Source organism: Canis lupus, chromosome 21, assembly GCF_048164855.1.
Source record: "Canis lupus baileyi chromosome 21, mCanLup2.hap1, whole genome shotgun sequence".
NCBI lineage: Eukaryota > Metazoa > Chordata > Mammalia > Carnivora > Canidae > Canis > Canis lupus.
In genome coordinates, this window is record NC_132858.1 from 40,184,975 (window position 1) to 40,206,694 (window position 21,720).

Genomic DNA, 21,720 nt, shown 5'->3' on the forward strand with positions numbered 1-21,720 from the left:
TACCTTTTAGCCCAGCTTTGGCTCACTTACCTACCACTCTCACTTAGAACTAATGACAGGCGAGCACCTCTGCTAAGGGTCACACCAAGTGACAGGCTCAATCAATCAGTCTTTGGGTTAGGTCTGGGTTGCCATCATATTGGCTGGTCTTTCCACTTAAAGATTCTTGAGATATCAGAGAAAAATGCCAGAACATTCTTGGGAAGGGAATGAGAGAAACACTTTATTAAGGAAGGGACTCGTTACAGAAAATTAATTTTTCAAAGTCTAAAATTCCCCCTGAATTTGACTCCTACTTTACAGACAAGTCTGCCATCGCACAAGAAAGTTGTAAGAGCACGATTTTAGACCTCTAGAAAGCATTTATTGACGTAAAACATTTTAAAGCAGACGTGAAGGTGTGTGTGTGTGTGTGTGTGTGTGTGTGTGTGTGTGTGTGTGTTTTTAAGAAAACAGAAAACTTAAGGACTCTTATCATTCGTACATGCATGTTTATCTGAAATGCCAGCTGCTCAGTGGATTATCTCCCGCTATGTCAGTAATTGTTACGAGCCTACAAGACATCGAAACTACAACATGAGATCACTAGGCAATAGTCTCTATTTGGTTGGGTGCAGGTATTTTTTTGCCTTGAAATTCTAATCAAAGAGTGCCTGTCACACCGTTAGAAGCACCACGGAGGCGCGATCTTCAGGAGTGCCAGGGGAAATTACAGAAAATGGACAATATCGCATTTCCCCCACATCCTCGATGTACTGGCTTAAAACAGTCAAAATACAGGCATCATATAAAATCGTATTTCTCGGAGCTACAGTAGACTTCCTCAGCGTCTGATTTTGATGAAGGACTCCGCAATGATCCTTTTAAAAAAAAGGAAAGAAAGAAAGAAAAAGGTACCTTTACACCATAAGGGGCTTGCAGCCCTTACCTGGAAATCAAAGCTGTGCAGATAAAAGACAGAGTCATCAATAAACAACACAGGGATCACTTTTGACAACAAGCAGCACGTTCAAAGTAAGAGCAATCTTTTCTCTCTCTCTCTCTCTCTCTCTCTCTCTCTCTCTCTCTCCCCTTAAACCCGTGTACTCGGGACGCGGCGGGGACCCGTCCCTGTGGGCTCGGGCGGCGGGAACTTCGCGGCGGGGACGGGCGCGCCCCTCGGTCACCGGCCGGGGCCGGGCGCCAGGACAAAGGTCCGGCCGGCGGGCGGGGGCGGGGGCGGGGGGCGCTGCCCGGGTCGCCGCTCGGTCCGGCAACTTTGCGGCGCGGCGGCCGCGGAGCGCGGGGCCCGGGGCGCGGCGGGGAGGCGGCGGGGAGGCGGCGGGGAGGCGCGGAGGCGGCGCGGGCGCGGGCGCTACCTACCGTGGTACTCCTGCCCCGGCACGTAGTAGGTGGGGTTGCCCGCGAGGTGCAGGGAGATGAGCACCTCGCCCTGCTCGCCGTCCCCGGCCAGCTCCCCGTGGTGCGTGCACAGGAAGAAGAAGGGCGAGAAGCGCGGCGAGGAGCGCGGCCAGGGGCCCGGCGAGGAGCCCGGCGAGGAGCCCGGCGAGGGGCCCGCCGCGCGCGCCCCCAGCGTCGCCCCGAGCAGCAGCGCCACGAGCCACGTCCGCGGGGCCCAGCTGCGCTCCATGCCGCCGGCGGCCCCGCGGGGAGGGGCGGGCTCGGGGCGGCCCCGCCGGGAAGTTCCGCGCGAGGCCGCGGCCCGCAAACTTTCTGGCGGCCGCGGGGGAGCCGGCGCGGGCTGCGGGCGCCGGGAGCGCGTCGTCCGCCTCCGCCGTGCGCCTCCCTCCGCCGCCGCCGCCGCCGCGCGACGCCCCTCGGCCGGGCCTGGGAAAGCGCCCGCCCCGCTCCGCACCTTCTTAAAGCCCCGGGCGCCCCGGCCCCCGCCCCGCCCGCCGCCGCCGCCGCCGCCACACGTGTCCCGGCCGCGCCCCCGCCCCGCGCCCGCCCCTCGCGCGCCCGCCCGGCCCCCGCCGGCCCCCGCCCGCTCCGCCCCGCTCGCCGCGCGCACCTCGGGCCCCGCCGGCCCCCGCCCCCCGCCCCCCGCCGCCGGTCCCGGGAGGGGCGCTGTCGGGGCCCCCGCGGCGAGGGGCGAGGGGCGAGAGGCGGGGGGCGGGGGCCGAGCGGCGGCGGCCGGGCCCAGCCCGCCTCTTTGTCTGCGCCGCCCGCGCCCCACGCCCCGCGCCCCTCGGGGCCCCGCGGCCTCGCTGCTGGCGGGGATGCGCCCCCGCCCGGCCGCCCCCGCCCGGTCCTCCGCAGCCGCAGCCGCAGCCGGGCGGCCGGCGAGACCGAGCGGCAGCGGCCCTGGCAGCCCCGACAGGCGCTCGTCGCCGCCCGCGCGCGGGGGACCTGCTGATTCTGAAAGTCAGTGTTTATTTCCTTTAAATGTCAGCCGCGACCAACGTCCCCGAAACGGGGAAGGGGAGCGCGTTCCGGGGGACGCCGGCAGCGGCGACCGGGGCGGGGGCTGCTGCGCGGCCGCCGGGCCCGCGGGGAAGCGATGGGAAGCGCGTTCCCGGGCGGGGACGGCCGCAGCCCCGGGGCGCCCCGAGCGAGCCCGCGGACAGCGGCGCGGCGGCAGGTGTCAGGCCAGGTGTCAGCGCTTGTCCCCGCCCACGCCTGCTAACCGCCCAGCCCAGAGACACCCGCACGGACGGAGATGACTAGATCATAAAACTGGAAAGGATGGCGTCTGTGCCTATGGGGGGGGGGGTGAATGGCAGGGTCCAAGGGGGGGACCTCCGCAGTCATTCCGTTGCACAAATAAGACCTTGCTTCTTCTTCGTCTTACCCAGACCGAGCTCAGACCGGCCGGAAGGGCCCCCCCCAGCTGCCTTCTGTGCTCCCCGCTACGAGCCCCGAGGGCCCAGCTGCTCTACATATATTTGATGTAATCATGGTCACCCCTCAGCTCCGTGCTGGGTGCAGGCTACATGGGCTGTAGGTAAATTACCACATGTTACAGGCACACCACCCCAGAGGCAAAAAAATAAAAATAAAATTACCCATTTCACAAGGGAAGAAACAGTCAGAAATGTTCATTTGCCCAACATCAGTCACAAAGGCTGGATGCGAGACCGGCTGGCTGCCGGCCCTGCAAGGCTCTCACCCAGAAAGCCCTGCAACCATCGACAACCTTAGCTGGAAGGCCAACTACCACCACCACCTGTTCACAGCAGGCAGCGTTGCCCCAAACAGAATTACAAGAAACTTACCCCACAGCTGGCATAACTGTTACCATAGCTTCCCACCCCGTTATGTGCACATAACCTAAGACAAAATGAATCACTGCTAGAAAGAATCCAAACCGTTGCACATTTTTAGCTGACACTTTCACATGTTTACTGTGTGCCAAAGTGCTATCCTAAACACTTCATACATTAACCTCTTCTAATCCTCATAACAACTTTATGGGGAAAGTACTCTCAAGATCATCATTTTACGTGTTATGAACGTGAAGCACAGAGAGGTCAAGTAACTTGTCCAAGGTCACACAGCTGGTAAGTGAGAGAGCCATGACTTAAATCTGATTCCAGAGTCCCGGCACTTAACCAGCTCAAACCACTTCTAAGGAACGCATATTGGTATTGTTCGAGGGATGGGAAGACAACAATTCTTTACTAACATCAGATTACCTCATTTAATCCTTACATTACCCTGTGAAGTAGATATAATTATCCTCACTTTTCAGAAAAGAAAGGTAAGAGTCATGGAAGTTAAGTGATTTGACAAGGGCCCTCACTAAGAAGAGGAGTCTGGGATCAAATCTGGCCATGCTTGTTGCCAAGGTTGCTGCTTTAAATAGTCTTTAGGGGCACCTGGGTGGCTCCGTCCATTGAGCTTCTGACTCTTGGTTTTGGTTCATGTCATGATCTCATGGGTTGTGAGATCAAGCCCTGCATCAGGCTCTGGGTTCAGCAAGGAGTCTGCTTGAGATTCTCTCCCTCTGCCCCTCACCCCACTCGCATGATCTCTCTCCTTCTCTCTAAAATAAATAAATACAATTTTCTAAAAAAGAAAAAATTGTCTTGAGGAAAAGCACCGATAATTGGTCCAGGACATAACTGGCACTTAATTCCCAGAAGGTTGCCAATTCCCAGAGGTCCCCCTCTTTCTATTCTGTAGGAGATATTCTCTTGTACATCTCTCCATGGCTTTCTTGGCATTCAATTGATGTAACCAAGTTCATTTTCCAACCTTCCCCTTTTATTTTTTTTTAAGATTTTATTTATTTATTCATGAGAGACACACAGAGAGAGAGAAAGGCAGGGACACAGGCAGAGGGAGAAGCAGGCTCCATGCAGGGAGCCCGACATGGGACTCGATCCCGGGGCTCCAGGATCAGGCCCTGGGCCGAAGGCGATGCTAAACCGCTGAGCCACCTGGGCTGCCCTCCAACCTTCCCCTTTTACTGTGCTTTCTTCACTTTTTACAACATTACTTCGCTATTGTATTTTGGTGACTTTTATACTCTTAACTACTCAGGCTCAAACCTCTGACTTCAGCCCCGTGGTTGTTCATTAACAGACACAGAGACTGTTTAAATAATGCCCTGAGTGGTGTGGAGTTGCTTAAGAAAGGGGTAGATGCTGGTACACCCCCCTTAGCAGTCCTTTGGACAAACATGAATACTTGTGTTCTTACAGTACTAGAGGTCCAAGTTTACACATCTCTGATACTTTCACAGTCAGACCCAGTTCAACTCGCTATTATTAATACTTTTTAATAATCTTAAAAATAATACACAAGATCTATATAGAATCACCTTGAACATCAGGAATTAGCATCTTCCTCATAGAGCAGTGTACTTTAAGTCCCACAAGAGAAGGCAAAGTAGGTTACAGGTCAAAACTTCCAGTTTCCCAGCTCCTGTGCTAAGCCTTAGATCTTATTTCTATTTCATAAGTCATAATAAACATCTTCAAGAATATCTGTCTGGTCCAGAAAATCTACAAGCCTTCAAACTAAGTAGGAAAGTAGAGAAATGCTTTTCAAGAAAAATTGGCCGTCATCAAAAAAAAAAAAAATCTGCAAAAAATAAAAAGTGGTGTCAGGGGTGAAAAATGAGTAAATCTGTGGGAAAGGGAGCTTAAATGGGGTAAGATTCTTTTTTAATTAAAACTGCTCTGAAGTGGTAATTAGTCTACCAAAAAAATTACACATAGGCATTTTTAGACTATAAATCCTTTCTTTCTGGGAATTAGAAATCATTGCCCAGTATTGAATTCGAATAATTATAACACAATGGGAAACACATATATTGTGTATGTATATGCATATAAAATCAGATCCACAACTTTCAAATCATTGGGAGATGATCAATCCAGATAAAAATACAAAACAGAAAAAAAATTTAAAAAATACAAAACAGACATTGAATCACTTTTAAAAGTTGTAAGAATGCACTCACTGTCTGCCTTTTATTTATTTTTTGACCCCCAAGTAGCAAATGTTTTGATATGTGTGAGAAAGTAAACTTCTACTCTTATTTACTCTGGAAAAGTCAAGCAGAAAGTATATAAAATTATATAATATATATATCACATAATATAATATCAATATGTATAATATAAATATGTATATTATGTAAATATATAATAATATAAATATATATGTGTGTATATATACATATATATGGAGAGAGTGAACAAACTGGAATCAATCAACTCTTTAAACTTTAAAGTAGTAATAAAGGGCCAAATAACAGGAAACCCTTCCTTACACAAAAGTAAACTTCCCAAACCTATTACTTGTAAAATACGGTACAATCTGAAAAGGTTGAGACTCTTAAGCAAAAGAAGGGTTAGTGAAGTCTCCAGGGACTGAAACTTCACTGGGAAAGGACTGGTTCTGATATGCATGTCCTGCCAGCACATGTCACTTAATGCACCCCAAATTTAAATACAAAAATGAGATAAACCACAGGTCAATAAAATGTCATCGTGTCATAAAATTTCTGAAAAAGATCCCAATTCCTCAACACTAAAAATCTCTCTCTCTCTCTCTCTCTCTCTCTCTTTTTAAGCTTCTCTACTTCCAAGGATTCTGTCTTTTCTCTCTAGCATGTCCTTTCCAATCCTTATACCCTAAGTACACACTCTCAGCCTTCCTTCCTCCACTTCACCCCCCACTTGGATGCTGTTAACTCAGCCTCCACATCTCCATTTGCATGCTTTTTTCCTCTCAGACCTTTCCCTGACCTTGCCTACCCCCCATCCTAAATCAGGTTCTCTAGAGCTGCAGTGTCCATTATGGTAGGCCCTAGCCTACAGGTTCTATTCAAATTGAAATTAAACAAAATTTAAAATTGAGTTTTTCAGGCGCATGAGGCACATATCGAGCATTCAATAACTACATGTGTTTAATATTTACTATATTGGACAGAGCAGACTTATAGACTATGATAGTTCATTTTGTATGTCAGCGTGACGGGCCAAGGGATGCCTGGTAAAACATTATTTCTGAGTGTTTCTATTAGAGTGTTATGGGAAGAGATTAGCATTTCAGTTGGCAAACTGAGCAAAGCAGATGGCCTTCCCCAATGTTGGTGGGCATCACCCAATTCATTGAGGGCCCTAAAAGAACAAAAAAGTTCTATTAGGAATGGAGAACCCTCTCTTCCTGCTTGAGCTGACACATCTATCTTCTCCTGCCCCTAGACATCTGTGCCCCTAGTTCTCAAGTTCTGGGACTCAAATCAGGACTTAACACTATTAGGCCTTCAGACTTAGACTAGATTATGCCATGGACTTTCTTAGCTCTCCAGTTTACAGATGGCGGACTGTGGGACTTTTCTGCTTTTATAACTACATGAGCCAATTACTATAGGAAACACCCTCTTATATATATCTAGATAGGGAGAGAGAGATCCTAATCATTCTGTTTCTCTGGAAAACATTGACTAATCCATAGTCTATCCATATTTCCATCATCATAGAGTGGCCTATTGTATAGCACTGCCCTACATTCAAAGGATGAATGAATGCTCCTACACTTTCACATTCATTAAGTCATTTGATCAATATATATCAAGCATCTCATATGTGCCAAACTGCTAGATACAGTAGACACAGCACTGAATAAAGCTAGTACAGTGCCTGCCCTCATGGAGTTTACAGTCTAGTGTTGGGAACTGAACAGTAAATGAGCACAAAAAAACAACATAATTCCTGACACTGGTAAATACTGCGAAGAAATAAAACAGGATGATATGGTGGAGAGCATCGAAGGCAAACTGGTCCCTTTAGATTGAAGCGGCAGGGGAAACTTCTCTGGAGAGTGAAATTGGAAACTTCATGAATATGGATGAGTCCACCATGTGAACATGTAGGCGGAAAACAATCCAACAAGACCATAGAACTAGTATGAAAGCCCTAAAGCAGGACAATGCTTGGGATGTTCAAGGCTCAGGAAGAGCAGCATGACAAGGGAAGAGTAGTAAGGGATGAGGCCAGAGAAGCAGGAAGGGGCCAGATCACATCAATACGATGGGGAAGATTTAGGTCAAGAAGTGACATGATCTGAAGGAATTAATTAATTTTTAAATGCCAAAAACTTTCTGAGGAAAAAATATTCTGCTAAATTTCTCCAAGGGTTTAAATAAATGTCCGGTGAATATTTTAGCAAATTGTCTCTAGCGCACTTTCTGTTACAGTATAGCAAAGTACATTATTAATTCATTCATTTACTCGGCAAATATTAATTGAACGACTATGACAAGCAGAGCACTGTGTTAGGTTCTGGGAAAAGTGGTGAACAAGACCGATACAATTCCTGCTCCATAAAGCTTACATTTCAGTGGGAGAGACAGATATCAACATCAATTACTACAATCAATGAGGGACTTATAAAAGTGATGCATGCTTTAAAGGGGAATACAGCATGAGAAGGGAAAAAGAACAGTGGAGATTTACCTGAGCAAGAGGGTGAGGTTAGGATTTATGAGCAATTAGTTTGGTAAAAAGGGCTGAGGAAGAAGGAGAAAAAACATATTTCAGCCCAGAGCACCTCTGTGTGAAGAAGATGACGACGGGGAAAGCAAAGTGGTGGATTCCAGACCTGAAAGCATGTCAGAGCTGATGGAGTAAAGAGCATCAAGGGAGACTGGCCCTGATGAGCTGTGAGCACAGCAGTAGATAGGCTGGGCAGGGCCTTTTCAACCACAGCAGGGTCTTCTTGCTGAAAGCAGTGGGGTGGCACTGAAGGGATTGTAAACAGGGACATACCCCGAGGTCATATACATTTGAGGGACACCTTGGGTCATCTTGGTTACATTGGATTGGGGAGCATGAAGGTAAATACGGAGAGAAGACTCAGATGTGGTACAAGTAGCTCAGCTGAGATGATGGTCTGGGAGGAGAAGGAGGGGGGAGGGCGGAATGGGGAATATTTAAAAGACCCACAGCCCCGTGTGATAGACTGAATCACTAGACACAGGGCTAAGGGGAGGGAAAAGATCGTGCCCAATTTTCAGGCTTTTGCAGATTAGTGACTGTTGCTGGATAAACTATTTTTTAAATATATTTAAGTAAACCTTTTAATAAAGCATAAATATGCACCAAAAGGTAAGCAAATCAGAAGTACAGAGCTCAATGGATTTTCACAAATGGAAGACTCCATATGAGCAGCATCAGGAGAACATTAGGCAGAAGTGCCTATGACCTGTTGGAGCCACCACTCTTCCCCCAAGACACGGAAGGGATTTTAAGCAGAGACATAACATGTCTTCAAGATGGTTCATTTCACCTGTTTTTAAACTTTATGTAAACAGAGTTATGCAATATATGTGATTTTATGCCTGGCATCTTTAACTCAACGTCATGTTTTTAAGAATCATCCAGTTGCTGCGTGTAGCAATAGTTTGTTCATTCTTATTACCATACAGTATATGGTGAGGATCACAATTTATTTGTCTACCGTTAATGGAAATTTTGGCTATTTTCAGTTTGGGCCAACTAAAAAAATGTGGTTAAAAATTACTTTTGTGCATGTCTTTTGGTGAACTTATGCATATATTTCAGTGAGGAGAGGGAACACTGGATCATGGTGAAACCGCTTTTAATGCACTGCCAAAGTAGTGACATATAAAGACAAATCTACAAGATGTAAAAAATGAAGCAAAAGCAAGAATCAAGAGATAAGCGAGTAGGTGCCCAATCCACCCAGGACTCTGACATCTCCCATTTCAATAGACTTTGAACTTCCATTTTGAAGGCTATGGGGGGTGTGGGAATAGGAGATAAAGCTTAGGGTCGGCCCAAGGTGGGAAGAATGATAGGATTGTACTACCCAAAGTGGGGCTTGCAGAGCGGTCTGTAAATTATCTGTTGCCAGTCCATGTTGAAATATGTACATAAATTAAGAGATTTAGAAACTTTTAGAATAATTTTACAGTGTAGTAACATCTGAGCAGCAATCCATTTTTCTAGTAACTAATTTTAATTGTATTTTATAAAAATTTCTTTTGGTGACATACCACAGATAGTTCCTAAAGCACTGCAATAGAAAACCCATGCCTAAAGGTATGATTGATCTTCAAACAGCTAGACTTTCAACAAAAAGGTGAACTAGAAAAATTTTCTCATTTGTCTCAATTTTGGCATAAAGTAATGATGGCAGGGGAATGCTCTCACCAAAATTTGAAACCCAAGTCTGGCTCTCAAGAACATGTGGCTCAGGAGGTGCCTGGGTGGCTTAGTTGGTTAAGCATCTGCCTTTGGCTCAGGTCATGATCCTAAAGTCCCAGGATTGAGCCCAGGGATCAAGCCCCAAGTCAGGCTCCCTATTCAGCAGGAAGTCTGCTTCTCCCTCTCCCTCTATTCCCCCCGCCCTCCGATTGTGCTCTCTCTCTTTCTCTCTAAAAAAAAAGAAAAAAAAAAGAACATGTGGCCCAAATTCATACTTCTGTTTTATTTGAAAACCCTCAAGCCAAGAATTAATTTTAAAGTGGTCCTGGGTTAAAAGTGCTCCCAGGCATCTAGAAGGAACAAATTCAAATGGTCTCTATGAAGGAAAAATAAACCTCCTTTAAGCCAGCCTTCAAAGAACTACAACAGATAAAGATGCATTGAACGCATGTTTGCAATCACGAGTCACTAATACTGTGAGAAGGGAGAAACCAGTGAGTCCACGGGAATAGTAGATAATCAGAATCGGACCCACAAAGACTTCAGACGCTGAAATTATCAGCTATAGAACACCAGATGTGTTTATTGATAAAATGCAGAAAAACAAAATGTTTCAAAAATATAAGAATAAGGGACTATCAAGAATGACCAGGCAATCTCAAGACCTGATACCTAAAATTTAGAACCCTCATGGCAGACATAGCTGCTTCTGGCAGCCTGGAATATTAGACATTCTGGGAGGCCTGGTTCCTGTAAAACAGCTAGATCCAGCATAAAACATAATTTTCTTGTGTTATTGGGCTCATAGGAAATAAAGGAAATCACTAAGAGACCAGAAAAAAATTTTTTAAAGATTTTATTTATTTACTCATGAAAGACACACACAGAGAGAGAAAGAGACACAGGCAGAGGCAGAAGCAGGCTCCCTGCAAGGAGCCAGATGCGGGACTTGATCCTGGATTCCAGAATCATGCCCTGGGCCAAAGGCAGACACCCAATCGCTGAGCCACCCAGGCTTCCCGAGACCAGAAAATTTTTAAAAAGGAACTAATCATGAGGGGAAACAGGAACCATGTGCAGTGAGCATATATGAATGGGTTCCCAACTATATAGAAGCTCAATGTATAGCAGTTGGCACTGCAGATTAAAAGTGGAGGGAAAAGTGGACTTTTCAATAAACATCCAGAGGCAATTCTTTATCTGTATGGAAAATAATAAAATTGAAACTCCACTTCCCACCTAGGGCCACAGCCTTAGGTATAGAGCCTTCCACTTGTATGAGTCTCTTCCAAGGCCCTGTGGGGAGACTAGAAATGGGTTCACATAGTCATATGTTTTTGTAAAATTTGAAAATATATGTTGAACCCATGGTTAAGATCTCCCTTCCTTTCTATTCTAACTACTCCAAATTTCTCCTTGTGTAAGATTGTCATGGCAGTGGCTGTGAGCATTTTTTTTTTTTTTGAGTGGTTAAAGGGAAGTCGACTTAGAGATTTGAGTTTTGTTGGTTATTTTTATGTAGTTTGCAGTTACTGTGTATACACTTAAGTTACTGCTAGCTGCTGTCCCAGTAAAGAATGACTTTCAGAAAATTTACTGTCTGCTCTGTGGACCTCACTGGAGTCATGATATGTAAGTACAGTTTAGACATTATATTATAAACTGTCCTTTGGGCCCTGGCACCAGAGATATGTGAAGAGTGGAAGGATAACATGGTGTGAAATGTATAGAGCCAAAAGTTAGTGTGTGGAAAATTCTTCCAATTACAAGATATTTCAAAAGTTCAGAAGTGCATGAACTAATTCAGTATCTATAATTATAACAATTTTTTGATGGGATCACTTGAAATGTAGTTTAACTTAACCAGAATACCTATATATTTTCTAAAGAGTTTATTTATTTATTCATGAACAACACAGAGAGGCAGACACAGGCAGAGGGAAAAGCAGGCTTCATGTGGGGAGCCTGATGTGGAACTCGATCCCAGGACCCTGGGATCATGACCTGAGCCAAAAGCAGATGCTCAGCCACTGAGCCACCCAGGTCCCCCTCATATCAGAGATTTAAAAGTTAAGTTGTGGGGGATCCCTGGGTGGCGCAGCGGTTTGGCGCCTGCCTTTGGCCCAGGGCGCAATCCTGGAGACCCGGGATCGAATCCCACGTCGGGCTCCCGGTGCATGGAGCCTGCTTCTCCCTCTGCCTGTGTCTCTGCCTCTCTCTCTCTCTCTCTCTCTCTCTCTCTCGCTGTGTGCCTATCATAAAAAAAAAAAGTTAAGTTGTGGAATCCATATATAAAATGTAATTTGAGACTTCAGAGTGTTCAGGAAGAGCACACTAACTTCAATCTTTATTAATAAGAGTCTAAACATCAGGACGCGTGGGTGGCTCAGTCGCTTAAGCATTTGCCTTTGACTCGGGTTATGATTTTGGGGTCCTGGGATCGAGTCCCACATTGAGGTCCCTGCTCAGCGGGGAGTCTGCTTCTCCCTCTCACTCCCCTCCCCACTGCTTGTGCTCTCTCTCTCTCTCAAATAAATAAATAAAAACCTTTTTAAAAATTAGAGTTTAAAGATCATGTTCAATACATCTGAGTGTGTGGGGCTTAAGTGCAGAATGACGGCCACTGAGGAGGCAGGAGTGGCAGACGGAATCAGCTTGGGTACCATCTACCAAGCCCAAACAAGACAGTAGGAGAATGGAAAGTTATGGACCAAACGTGATCACTTATGCACAAATTCTAAGCAAATTACTAGTAAAGAGAATTCAGCAAAATATAAAAAAGATAATATAGGATGACAAAGTTGGGTTCACGCTATGCCAGAAAGAATAATTTAACGCTAGCAAAGCTCTTCATTATATTCACAATTAAAGAAGAAAGATTAAAGAATAATTTCAAAAGATATAGGAATTTTGGCATCTATTTGTAAGGATCAAAATGAAATATTGAAAGGAACTGCCTTAATCTGATGAAGGATAGTTAACAAAAAAATTCTACAGAAGCATTTTGCAAATTGGCGAAATGTTATAAGCATTACATTTAAGATCAAGAATGAGACAGGTGCCCTCCCCCACCATTTTTATTTCACACCAAATTAAAGGTCCTCGTCAGTGAAATAGGACCAGAATAAAAGGAAATACATATATAAAGACTGCAAAGGAACAAACTGAATTCTTAGTTGGCAGTTAATTCCTTTCAGTTATTGAAGATAGTACATTGTTTCTTGGCTTTCATTGTTACCACTGAAGAGTGAATTATCACCTTCACTGCTACTTACTGGAAAGGTAATCTGTATTTTTTTCTTACTCTTTTAAAACTTTTGCTGTATCTTTGAGGTTCTTCAGTTTACCTATGATACTTTTTTTCTTCATAAAAATCTAACTTTTGTAACTCACCTATTCATTCAATATAGTTTGTATATTTTAGGAGTGATTTGACTCCCTACAGGGAGAACAGGGAAAAATATAAAATAATTCTACTCAGAGAAGCACAACGACACAAGAACAAAACAGGTTCTGCAGGAATAAGTTAAAATATGAAGTTATATATAGCTAAAATTATAAAATAATTTTCCCAAGTTACAATCTCTAGGAAGTGGTAGAAACATCATTCAAACCTACGCACAATGTCCCTTAGCATCTAACCACTACACTGTCTTGCCCTTGGCCACAGAAGGCAAAACGGTGTCTCCTACCAGATGAGAATGTTGCAACGAAAATTAAAACAAGATACCATTTCATACTTACTAGACTGCAAAAGTTAGAAGTCTGACAATAGCAAGTATTGGTGAGGCTATAAATTACAAGAATTCTTATACATTGTTGCTAGAATACAAATTGTGGCAACCATCTGGAAAGCAATATTTCAATATCTGGCAAAGTTGAAGTAATATAGTAATTTTGCCTCTAGCTATACAGCACAGAGATATGCCCAGGGGGTGCAGAAGGAGATATGTACAAGAATGCTCAAAGCAATATTGCTATATTAATAGCAAATACAAAAATGAAAACCACCTTTAATAGAAAAATAAATAAATGATCTGGTCGTACAGTGGAGCAAAGTTTCTTGCTGTTTAAACAGCTTCACTGAGGTTTAATTTAAATACCATAAATTTCATCCGTTTTATTTATCATTTTATCATATATTAATGATTTTTAGTAAATCGTTTAGAGTTGTGCAACATCATCACAATCCAATTTTAGAACATTTCCATTACCCTAAGAAAGATCCCTCCAGCCCATTTGCAGTTAATCTCATCTGCCTTGGTTCCCCCAGACAACAACTAACTTACTGTGTATCTATATGTATCTATTTTTATACTTGTCTTTTCTGGACATTTAATACAAATGAAATTTTAAAATTTAGTCTTTTGTATCTGGCTTCTTTCACTTAGTATAATGGTTTTGAAATTCATCCATGTTGTAGCATGTATCAATAGTTCTTTTTATTTCTATTTTTATTTTTTTTAAGATTTTATTTATTCATGAGAGAGACAGAGAGACAGAGAGAGAGGCAGAGACACAGGCAGAGGGAGAAGCAGGCTCCATGCAGGGAGCCCAGTTAGTTCTTTTTAATTGCTAAAGTATTATTGTAATGTATAGATAGACCCATTCACTTTTTTTGGCTATTATTAATAGTGCTTTTTGAACATTCCCATGTAAGTCTTTGTCTGGATGTGCATTTTCATTTCTTTTAGGCAGATATCTAGGTGTGGAATTGCTTGAGAGCAAAGTTTCTAACTGTGTTTGTGCCTAGGACCTCTTTAGCAGTCTGATGAGACCTATGAGCCTCTTCTCAAATGTTTAAAATGTTTTAAATGCCTTGAAATATATAGGATTACAAAGAAACAAATTGTATTGAAATATGGTTATTATCAGCATACTAAAAAGTTATGATATGGTAATATATGTTTTATTAACTCATTAAATAGAGTAGCAAGATAACAACTAACAATGTCAAAGTAAATATCTGTATTTCAAACTCTCTCTCTGTATTAACCATAGTGTGATATGGAAATACCCATGATTCCTCTTGGTAATAAAGTCACACATAACTATGGTTGGCTTCCCACTTTATAATTAAAGGAAATGCTTAAATTTCAGCTAAAGTTAAGTAAAAATTCTGTTTCATAGATTTCCCCCACCCCCTGGCTGGGTTCTCAATTGATTAAGAGCTTGAAATATAATATTATATTGTAGTGAGAATGAATGAAAGAAAGCTACTCATTTCAGCATCAATGAATTTCATAAACATAAGGTTTAACTTAAAAAGTAAGTTGCAGGAGAAAACATACACTATTACACGACTTATGTAAAGCTTATTTATCTCCTAAATAATACTATTTATTGATCAGGCATTCATACATGTATGATAAAGTATGGAGCAATGCATGGTAATGGTAAACAACAAATTCAGAATGGTAATTATCTCTAGGAGGGAGGGAGAGGGGTTTGTCCAAGAAGAAGGTAAGAGAGCTTCAACTTTATTTGTAATGATACATTTCTTAGGCTAATAGGTATGTATGCAGATGTTGGTTATATTATATGTTATTTCTTATGTTTCTTTTTTCTTTTTTTTTCCTTAAATAGGCTCCATGATCAGCATGGAGCCCAATGCCGAGTTTGAACCCAGGACCCTGAGAGCAAGACCTGAGGTGAGATCAAAAGTCAGATGCTTAACTGACCAAGGCACTCCTCATATGTTTTTATATTTTATGTTTCTAGTGTATTTCCATATGTATGAGATATTTCATAAAATATTTTTTTCATAAAATATTTTTAAAAGAATGAATTAACCCTTTGAAAACATGTAATTAAAGAAACATTATAGCCTCTACTTAAAAATCAATGATAATATTAAAATATTCATGCCTAAAATATGACTAAAATACTTAAAATGCTTATACCCAAGTTTGTGAAAGTAAACAATGGGAAGTGAAAACATAATAGTATCTTTTCTCACCTATCATCACCAGCTGAGAATCTAATTTTTGAAAATAGCTGGAAAATTTTAGAGATATTCATTTTCTTCATATTTTCTTTAAATTTTCAATTATTTGAGCTCTCTGGACTTTCCCCAGACATCTTGTCCAGATAACTTTTAAATTTCATTACACTATTATTTGTAGATTTGAGTTGATAGACTCTTTTGGTTATAAGCAATGGAGACCCTAGTCACATCAGTTTAATCCAAAAAAACCTACCTGTTGGTTAAGATAACAGAAATGTTCGAGGGAAGTTATAGCTTCCGTCTAAATAATGCTGCTGGACCTCCACTCACTCTTCATCTCTCAGTTCTGTTTTCTCCTGCAGGTCTGTCACTCTCAGGAAAACCTTCTCAACACGGGTAGCCGTTGGCAAGTCTAGGCATCCTTCGTCATTACAGGACCAAGCCTCCTTGCATCGGCTTAGAGTTGTGTGCCAATCCCTAAACAGTCACTGTGATGGAAGTGCTGACTGGCCCGGTCCTAGGCATATTTCCTAGAGCCTAGGGTGACTGGGTGTAGGCCCACCAAAACCACAGGGATTATGAGGGAGGAGGGGGTGGGTCCCCAAAAGAAAATGTATTAAGAGACAGGAAAGGACGTGCTAAACAGAACAAACAACAAATGTCCAGTACATCATCTGAGGATTGAAATGTCCTCCCATTGTCTAGCAGTGGAGGCTCACTCCGGTGTCATGTAGCTCTCTAGTAACTGCAGGATGTCTGACACATCTGCATGGATTCTTCCATTTAATGATGAGTGCTGATCAGGGCTGGCTTTCAGAATTAGCATTCATGGCAAGAGAAATTTTGACCTGAGCAAGAAAATTCTGGACCTTTGTAAAACAGAGGCCAGGACTCCCATGTTCTGTAAAATTTAATAATATCAATGGCGTTTCCTATTCGGATCCTCAGTTTGCTACTTCCATGATAAAAGCCTACATGAATATTATATGATTCTGTAAATCTTTCCAATAAAGTTATATAAAAAAGAAGGATTTGTTTAATACTATTCGATTCAATGCTGTGTACTGACATAATGGGAAAATTATTCAGGAACATTTCATTCTTGAGAAAATACTGCCTACATTATCAATGCCTCAACATACCTGGGCTTATAAAAAACTATAATCCATACTTTCTGAGCATATGAACTTGTTGGCAACTTTTCACCACAAAAAATAATTTATCTTGGAATTCAACAGCTATTAGCAGTGCTCAAAAAGTGAAGTTTTCTGTAACAGAAAAGGATACAGTTGCAGATGATATTTACCGACTTCATTCACTCAACAGTCAAGGAAATTTCCTGAGGAGGCTCTCTATTAATGAATATTCTTCCAACTGAAATAGGTAGCCCAATTTTTTAAAAAGATATATATATATATTTTTAGATAAAGAGTGGGGGCGGTGAGGGAGAGAATCTTTCAAGCAGACTCCCCATTGACCACGGAGCCCAACATAGGGCTCGATCTCATGACCCACGAGATCATGACTTGAGCCAAAACCAAGAGTCAGATGCTCAACCAACTGAGCCACTCAGCTGCCCCAGTAGTGAAAATTTTGCTTATAAGGGGCCAAACTGAGGAAGATTAATAAATAGTGATTCATTAAGTATTATTTACCTATTGTATGCCAAACACTCATGCCAAACCCTGGGGATATAAGAGTAAAGAGAAGAGCTTATAGTTTAATAGAGGAAACCTACAGACAAGTAATTATAATAATGATGACCAAGACTTTGATGAAATCAATAATATGCATTGTGATACTTAGAATAAGGGTCAGCAAGAAAAAGAATGAAATGGGATGGTAGAGGTACAGAGAAGGCTTCCGTGGGTAATAATAAATGCCTTAGGGGAGACTTGGGCTAAGTCTTTTTTTTTTTTTTATTCATGAGAGACAGAGAGACAGAGACATAGGCAGAGGGAGAAGCAGGCTCCCTGTGGGAGCCCGATGTGGGACTCGATCTGGGGACCCCGGGATCACAACCTGAGGCAAAGGCAGATGCTCAACCACTGAGCCACCCAGGCATCCCTTGGGCTAAGTCTTAAGGACAAGTAGGAACTATCTCTGTACAAAAGGGTGGGGAATGGAAGAGCAACTCAAGCAGAGTCAACAGAAAAATAGCAAATATAGTGGGTTTGGCAAACTAAAAGTAGGTTTCAGTAAAGGAAGTATGTAACTGAAGACAGAGGTACTTTCTGGTAAGCCTTGAGAAGGATACTTACTAAAATACATCTATCAAGTACCCATTGAGATTTTATTCACATAATTGCAATTAATTTTGTCTTAAATGCATCTTATTTTATTTTTTTAAAAAGAATTTATTTATTTATTCATGAGAGACACACAAAGAGGCAGAGGGAGAAGCAGGCTCCCCACGGAGAGCCCGATGTGGGAGCTCCATCCCAGGACCCCGGGATCACGACCTGAGCCAAAGGCAGATGCTCAATCACTGAGCCACCCAGGCATCCCTGCACTTTAATAGGTTAACATTCTAGGGGGTGGTTTGGGGAGAAGTAGTCATCCACAATGTAGTGTCGATTAATTTAATCAGTTTGCTGCTCTAACATCTGGCCTAGATCAGGGGTCGGCAAACTTTTCTTATAAAGCACCACATGGTAACTATTTTTGGCTTTTTGAACCAGACCATTTCTGTTGCAACTACTCGTCTGTACAGTTTTTTTTTTTTTCTTTCTTTAGAGAGAGGGAGAGTGAGAGAGCACACATGTCGGGGGTGGGGGTGGGGGAGGAGAGTGGTGGGAGAGGGAGAGAGAGAATCCCAAGCAGGGTCCACGTTCAGCATGGAGCCCAACACAGGGGGCTGGATCTCACAACGCTAAGATCATGACCTGAGCTGAAACCAACAGTCGCCCACTTAACCGACTGAGTGGTCCACCCAGGTGTCCCTACTCACGCCTCCTGTCGTATCACGAGAGCAGCCATAGGCAATACATGAGCACAGGGATGTGACTGTGTCCCAGGAGAACCGGATTCACACACAGTGGCAACTTCTCCAAGGTTTCTACTAAGTGAAAGATCTGTGAGTTAAACCAAGGACTTTCGATCCCTCCAAACATTGATTCTTCCTAGCCTCACTGACCCCAATTAAAAAGCCCTTAAACTTTTAATATCTGCCTGGACAGACAGCCCTTGCCTCGCATTGTCCTCTTACATGGCCACCTGCCAGAGGCCATATAAGATCTTGGTCTGTTTGGAAAATGATGCTCAAGAGAGAGGAGAAACCCTGCCCCTCTCTTCTCAATTCATCTCCTGCCCTGGAGAGGCAGGAGGCACAAATTCTATACAGATAAGTGGCTCCTCTTGTCCTGGGGTAAGCCTCCCTTGCAAGTGTTCAGACCACTTCCCGCCCTCATCGGCCTGGTCTGTGCATGGCACTTCAGTGCACATGGAAGTGATGCTGGCTATGTGCAGGTTCCAGGGAACACTGCATTCTGACTCTGAATTTATTTTCCTCCCCTGCAAACCTCCCCCAAAGATAGTAAATCATAGTTAGGGTTTAAGCCTAAACATGAAAGCCTATTAAACACATTACATAGCTGAAATATAGCACTATTCTACTGCTAGAAGCTCTGTCATGTTTAGTAAAAGTGTGGGTCTTGGACCATGAAACTCACTCTGAAAGGCATAAAAATATTTAAGAACTAAGAATCCCAAGCCTTTTGGGAAGGGAGAAAAAGAATGAAACCGGCTACCTTTCATAATTTATTTCTCTCATTCTTTATCCTCTTTTGAATTTGAGAAAATCCTGAAGGCTTAGAGGGGACTTGTTCATACCAAACAATTTATCTCTATGAATTCCTTTTTTGTGCCCTTCACATGTCACAGACACACAATAATGCCACCATTACTTGCCAGTTGCATGAACTTTGATCTCAAATGGGTCATGGGGCAGTTTCAAACAAAGCACTAAATGTGAAATGATAAGCAACTTCCATGCCTATGATATTACGAGATTTGATTTTTCACATGGTGGGCACAATGGCATATTTCTGTCTTTATTTTTCAGTTAATGACTATAATGTGGATATCGCTAGAAGCCAGGGACAGGTCTAACAATTTCATTGAAAACAGAAACTTCTCAGCATTACACAATCCAGCACAATATATCTGATTTCTAATAGCTTAATGGACATTTCATTGCTCATTAATATTAGAGGATTTAATGAAAGAAAAGCCATTGACAGAATTGGCCTTATAATTGAAAATCTCACATTTTAAGAGTTATGAAGCTGGTGACTGGGTGCTTTAAAGTTTTTATTTAAGTTCCAGTTAGTTAACATACAGTATGATATTAGTCTCAGGTGTACAATATAGTGATTCAACACTTCCATACATCATCCAGGGCTCATCATGACAAGTGCACTCCTTAATTGCCATGACCTATTTCACCCCCCGCCCCCCATGTTCCTCCTCTCCGGTGACCATTAGTTTGTTCTCTATAGTTAAGAATCTGTGTTTTGGGGGGCACCTGGATGGCTCAGTCAGTTAAGTGGCTGCTTTCGGCTCCAGTCAGGATTTCAGGGTCCTGGGATCAAGCCCCCCATCAGGCTCCATGCTCAGAGGCAAATCTGCTTTTCCCTACCCCTTCACCCCTTCCCCTGCTTGTGCTGTCTCTCTCAAACAAATAAATAAAATCTTAAAAACAAAACAACAACAACAAAAAAGAGTCTGTTTGTTGGTTTGCCTCTCTCTATCTCTTTAAAACTGGTCACTGTTAAGACCTGGTTTTCGAAGTTGTTACTGAAGCTGCGAGTATTCATGCACAGAGTCGTAATAATTTTAAAACCTTAACTTAGCCAAATACCCTATCATTTATATAATTCATACAGGAAGCGTTAAATATCACGCATTTTATATTAAAATGTGAGGCAGGGTATTTATAACAAGACCAGTGCTGTAGCTTCAATATTAAGATACGTAAATGAATTTGGGACCTACGTCCAAAAGTGCTCAAGGCCAGGTGGTCATGCTAAGTAACTGAGTGTTACAAATGGTGACTATAGTGTTAAAGTTTCAGATTACAACCAACTATCTCTAACCAAACCCCTAGTCCTTTTGCTAGCCCTCTATGGTCCTGATTATTCTAGAAGGTTCATGAGTTTTGTCTTATGAGAACCCACAAACCTAAGAATCCAAAAATACAGTTCTGACTCAATTTAAGTTATATGCTCACTTTTCAGAAATGGTAGCTATGATTATTTCTAAAATATTATTGTACTTATGAATATAGTACTTTTTGAATGATACAGATGATAGTTTGGCCAAATGGAAGCCTTTAAAATTATCACCATTATTATTATTTTGCACTAGTAGGTAAAACGTGAGTAGCCAATGTGTGCAAGTGATGAGTTTCATAAGTCTTAAAGTTAGATTTCTCAGTTACTAGATTTTGTTAATTGCCTTTCTCTTATTAAATTCTTTTTAATAAGACTCACAAAATGATTTATGACATTGTTCTTCGTTTATGGTAAAACTCCTACTTCAGCTCACCAAAATACTGCCTGCAAAATAGGTTTGCAACTTTTAAAATTCTTGTAATCACTCTAGATAGATTTTATCTGGAGTGTTTCTGAAATATTGGTGATCACAAAAACCTTCCGTTTTATAACAGTTCCTAGCTTATTTTAAGGTACACACAATGTGAACCAGTAGCAGCTTGCCTTTTCAGTAAAGGTAGAAGTCACGTCAAAGGAATTAAACAATTTGTAACATTCCCTCAGTTCAGTAGGATTACTTTTAAATCTTAAGGGCATTATAGGCTGAGAAAGCTTGCAAAAAGGACCAGATTTTATGCTTTTATAATGCATGGTCCTCAGGTATTTCACTGAAATACCTTCAGAGTTAAAAATATCCATATGCTTGAGGTTGGCCATCAGCTGTGTTACTTGCAGTATAAGGATTGAGTATAAGGATTTTCTAACTGATGAAAATGAAGTCTAGCCACCCTGCTTTATTTTGCAGCAGCCTCTCTAGTGGATAAACCATGGTTCTTCCAAGAGTCATCTAAAGTGCTTAAGAGTAGATTTTCTCCAAAGATGGGCAGTTCAGGTTCCACATGAGGAGAGCTCAGAAATCCTTCCCCATCAGAAG

The 21,720-nt window shown here is 42.5% G+C and overlaps 1 protein-coding gene and 1 long non-coding RNA gene across 3 annotated transcripts in view; one reads left to right on the forward strand and one right to left on the reverse strand.

The window, feature by feature from the left end:
* Positions 1–1,630, reverse strand: part of RELN (reelin) — a 498,553-nt gene extending 496,923 nt beyond the window's left edge. For both annotated transcript variants that reach the window (XR_012014160.1, XM_072791484.1), the window contains exon 1: positions 1,363–1,630. Coding sequence is in view for 1 of the 2 variants with exons in the window: in XM_072791484.1 (XP_072647585.1) it covers positions 1,363–1,630 (268 nt within the window). In the remaining variant the exon portion in view is untranslated. The remainder of the gene's footprint in view (positions 1–1,362) is intronic.
* LOC140613050 (uncharacterized) lies at positions 473–16,542 on the forward strand. The gene is made up of 3 exons (XR_012014161.1): positions 473–1,014; positions 15,213–15,277; positions 15,936–16,542. It is a non-coding gene; the product is annotated as an uncharacterized lncRNA (long non-coding RNA).
* Positions 16,543–21,720: the final 5,178 nt, after the last annotated feature.